This window comes from Bidens hawaiensis, unplaced genomic scaffold (genome assembly GCF_021521415.1).
Source record: "Bidens hawaiensis isolate Kalapana, Puna unplaced genomic scaffold, B.hawaiensis_p1.1 tig00032476_1, whole genome shotgun sequence".
In the NCBI taxonomy this organism is placed as follows: Eukaryota; Viridiplantae; Streptophyta; class Magnoliopsida; order Asterales; family Asteraceae; genus Bidens; species Bidens hawaiensis.
Window position 1 is genome coordinate 194,145 of NW_027505254.1, and position 4,303 is coordinate 198,447.

Consider the following 4,303-nt stretch of genomic DNA (forward strand, 5'->3'; position numbering starts at 1 on the left):
ACCCAAATGCATGCCCTGCTCACATCACAACACTCCACTTTTAGGCTACCTTAACCCGTATCTTAGTTATCAGCTCAGTTTAACGATTCAACGACTTTTGAAATTCAAAACATCCAGCCAAAGTGGGTTTTGAAAACTAGGAAATCGGGCTTTGACGGTCAACGACTTTGACTAATCCGAAGTATCACAGCCCATGAGCACAATAGTGCAACTTCAGAACCAGTGGTTGACAATAATGTAAGTGCATTATAAATTAATGTCACGTAGATGTGCACACATCCGGTTTTGAGTCAGACCGGTGGGTTGAAACCGGGTTGGCCCATTTAGAAGCATCACCAGCGACACAGTCCTAAAGGCCCAAGGGCCAAGAATGCTAGGTGGAACAAAGGGGTTCACATTGGAGAAAAAGGATGGCCTGTTTTAATGGGTTTACTGCAAGGTTTGATGCTAAAGCTCTATAATACACTACAAACTAGTTTATTAAACAACAATTCGGAAGTTTCGAAGTTTGCCATCTTGTTAAAGCCCATTGGGTCAGACTAAAAAACTGGTCTTCACTAAATATCCTTCTGCAAATACACAAAATGACACGGTACAGACATGGGTACAGGCCAATCTGCTAAAAAAACAAAATTCCTAATACTGCTGTATGCGGCCCTACACAATTCTTCATAATATAACAAAAACGTGACTTCATCGCTTTCCAGGAAATTTCTTTCAGCATTGCTGACCCAAAACAGCGAGTTTGGTCTTTAACAGTAAAAGCGTTGGTGTGAAATATGATTTTGAGAACAAAAAGATCTGTACCAATCAAAATTCAAGAATCGAAAACCATCAAAGAGAAAAAATGCTAAAAGGTTCAGTACATAAAGAGACGAGTGGATTTTAGAAATATTATTACCTGTTCGAAATACTTGACAGTTGACACCATTCACTTACGCCTTTTGTTCAACATCAGTATGCATGTCCTTCCTAGGCATCCTGTACCATTGAAACAAAAACCATAGAGTCCTAAACAACCCTCCATTTGCAAAATGAGGAATAAATATTCGTCCCCAAAACGGATAATACGGGCCGGGAAATTTGATCAATGTGAAAAACAGCATATTCGCATACAAATGCCATGGAACTTTCGCATCCTGACACACAAAAAAGAATTTATTAAAACGTTATAACTTCATCAAAAATTTTAAACATTATAACTTTATTATATAATTTAAAGAATTTAAAAACTATATGATGGTATTCACCTTAAGATATGGAGATAATTTTAAGGCTCTATTTTTCAACATTCCCGCAACAGCAACGCCAATAAGTATTGGAACCGGAATTAAAACCAGCTTTCTTTCATGAGCACAATATGACATCTCACTAACAGAAGTAATTGCCATTACGGGTATATATAATAATTGTGTGACTACCAAAACAATGTCAATAATAAGTTGTGTGAAATTCTCCAAGGCGGTGGTCCAGGGGAAGATCTTGACTTCTTGGGGAGAATTATCCCACAATTTTCTTGCCTTGTCGGTTACAAGGTCAAGAGTTGACTTTCCGTGTGGGTCGGGTTGTGACGCGTTTAGATTCATTGTGCATAAGATGTTGGAACAGGTTCTTTTATGTGTTAAGGTGCTTGGTTTAGAGGTTAACATGTTGGATTGAGAAGGCCAACCCTGTGTGATAATAAGAGATATGTTAGTCCATATGTAAGTATAAAATCAATAACTAAAAAACTGCGTTAAACTTTGAAACTGCTGAATAACGAAATCAAATAACTTTCAACGCATATATTGTCAAATGAAACAAAGGGAGTACTGCTTTCCCCAATTTCTTAGCATACAACTTGTAGAACAATAGATAAAACCGAAACTTTCTTTTTTTGTGGTATATAGGGGATTCTGTTGACTAAAGTGACTAACAAAAGTAGAAAAGAAAAACATGCAAGCTTCATGAGCAACCCGTTGTCAGAACTGCAATTTAAGAATGGGCACAAAACTAAACATAGTTGCGCGTAGTAACTTACTATTGATCCAAACAATTAAACTTTAAATGCAAAAGATGTGGTCCTTTTGTTACTATGAGTTTGGGGACACCAAGAAACTTGAAACAAGTTGCTACCAAAGTGTGATACATAGACCATTGACAAGAAAAATACTCTCCAAATAAAACTAAATTCAAGATATTGTCAAAAAGAAGTTAATAATGAGTCATCCAAAACTGAAACCGAACTGGGATAGACACGTCATTAAAAGACTATTCGGTAAAATATCTTGAGGTAGATGAAACTAAAGACCAAAGAAGTAATTTTGTGACAGCCAGACAACTTTCCTCGAAAACAATATCCGTCCTTGTTGGTGAATTGGCAAGCGGGAAGGGCTGGAAACATCACATTACTTTATCTCCTCCATCCAAAGTTAAAATTGGCTTTCCTGATAGTAGGTAAATATGAATATTGACCAAAGGCCAATCTCTTTCCCCATGTAAGAGATTCATGGTAACCTTGCTTGAACAGTTGAATACCAACAAAAGTAAAATATGGAAAAGATACATCATACTTATGCATCTTGTCCGAAAGATTAAGAGCATTCATTGACTAATGATGGCTTGTTTTGTACTCCGTATTTTGTAAGCCTAACAACTTCATATTGCTTCCTTACAAATTTAAGAAGTGAGCTGCTGTATGTCTAATCAACATCCCGTATGGTCCCCAACGCATGATTTCCGAGTGTTAGATACTTAGATTCCATTTGTGTAATCATTAATTGCTCTTGCAATGCTATCTCTCGTGTAATCCTCATACAAGATTATATCTTTCACCGATAAACTGATTGAGCTCTCCACACATCTCACGAGACTCTCTTAGACAAATTCTTACACTTTTGAGGGTATTTGAATACGACAAAAGTATAAAACTAAACCATTTAATAGAATGCACCTTCAAGCTTGTGCGAATGAAAGGAAATCTCTTAAAACAATGAATTATTTTTTCCAGACCGAGCTCTGTGTAGGGATGTTGTTATAACATAATGTGATTCCATTGTTGTTTCACGGTGATTTGGAATGAATCATGAGAGGCTCGGAGGGTGTGCGAGCTGCACCATCGACCGTGGCACATAAGGTTCGGGGGCACAAACTTTTTTATACATATTACATATATATGTTCTTTGGTGTTAAAAATAAATTATTTGCAATAGTTTATGAGATATGTAAATGCTCAAAATGGTTTCTGCTTATAATAAATCGGTCGATAAAAGTTTTATCCATGTACGCTAGCAAATAAAAAAATTTCGTTAAGGCATACGGGCCTTTTTTTTTTGCTCGGCCGAGGTATTTAAATTCTTAAAGACAGCCCTGGAATGGACAAGACTGATTTTGTTTATTCGATTACAATATTGAATTACAATGTCAAATTATAAAACAATATATATTAATTGTCCTCTCATCATTTCACACAATAAAGATTCAAACTTGTTAATGTATTTGCTAATAATAGAGTGGCAGAAAATACAGAAATAATGAAACCCTAAATATAACATAACAGGGATAATCGTTGAAATAAGCCGTTAGTTTCGTATGAAGAGAGTTTGAAACGTACCTTGAAGGCCATTACAGAAGGTGAATTAGGTCTGAGTGCCATCCGATACGAAGGTTTGAAGCAGGTTGAATGGTTTATGGGAAACAAGGACGCCATTGTTACAAGGGTTTTGGTTCTGAAGCTTTTGGGTGAATTGGATAAATGTGTAAACCTTGTTTTTATTTGTAATTTGGTCCTCAAGGTTTTATAGTCTTGTTTGTTTTAAGGTCCTTGTGGTTTACTGTTTTCGAGGTTGTCGTATGTCTTGATCGCGCTTGTTTCGTTTCGAGCTTGGTATATGAAGTTTAGGCTCGGGCGCATGTTTAACCAGCTGCTGCCCACATTTAAAAAAAAGGTTTATTGAATTTTAATAATCTTTATTGACAGTTATTGACCGATAATAATCCATATTTATTTTATTGTCACAAGCGGTCCCAAATTTTAAAAAGTTGCCCCACAATGGTCCCTCGTTAAAAAGGACTTAACGGCATTATACTTTTTTTTGAAGTTCAAACTAATGTTTTAAGGCTTTTGATCGGAAGGAGGATACGAGTAGATTGATGTAAAACTGAGCTCGAAACGGTAATCCAGACGACTTGATTTTTGTTAATTGGACATTCAAACACTCGAATTGAACATTGTTTCGTTGTTTTGGAGAACCGTTTCTAACTAAGTTTTGCATTAATCGACTTGTATCCTCCTTTCGATCAAAAGTCTTATAACATTAGTTTG

General features: G+C 36.1%; 1 protein-coding gene across 1 annotated transcript; it reads right to left on the minus strand.

Annotated features, from left to right (window-relative positions):
* Positions 1-503: 503 nt before the first annotated feature.
* LOC143611902 (uncharacterized) lies at positions 504-3,733 on the minus strand. Its single transcript, XM_077086007.1, has 4 exons — positions 3,593-3,733; positions 1,251-1,670; positions 902-1,139; positions 504-801 (listed from the first exon to the last, which is right to left on the minus strand). The coding sequence occupies exons 1-3, from the start codon at positions 3,686-3,688 to the stop codon at positions 936-938; spliced, it is 720 nt and encodes a 239-aa protein (XP_076942122.1). The 5' UTR covers positions 3,689-3,733; the 3' UTR covers positions 504-801; positions 902-935.
* Positions 3,734-4,303: the final 570 nt, after the last annotated feature.

Excerpts from the sequence above, each read along its gene's own strand:
- LOC143611902 (XM_077086007.1), bottom strand. The coding sequence starts at position 3,688 with ATGGCGTCCTTGTTTCCCATAAACCATTCAACCTGCTTCAAACCTTCG. Across the intron at positions 1,671-3,592 it reads CTTCTGTAATGGCCTTCAAG|GGTTGGCCTTCTCAATCCAA; the intron begins GTACGTTTCAAA and ends ATTATCACACAG. Across the intron at positions 1,140-1,250 it reads AATTATCTCCATATCTTAAG|GATGCGAAAGTTCCATGGCA; the intron begins GTGAATACCATC and ends TTTGTGTGTCAG.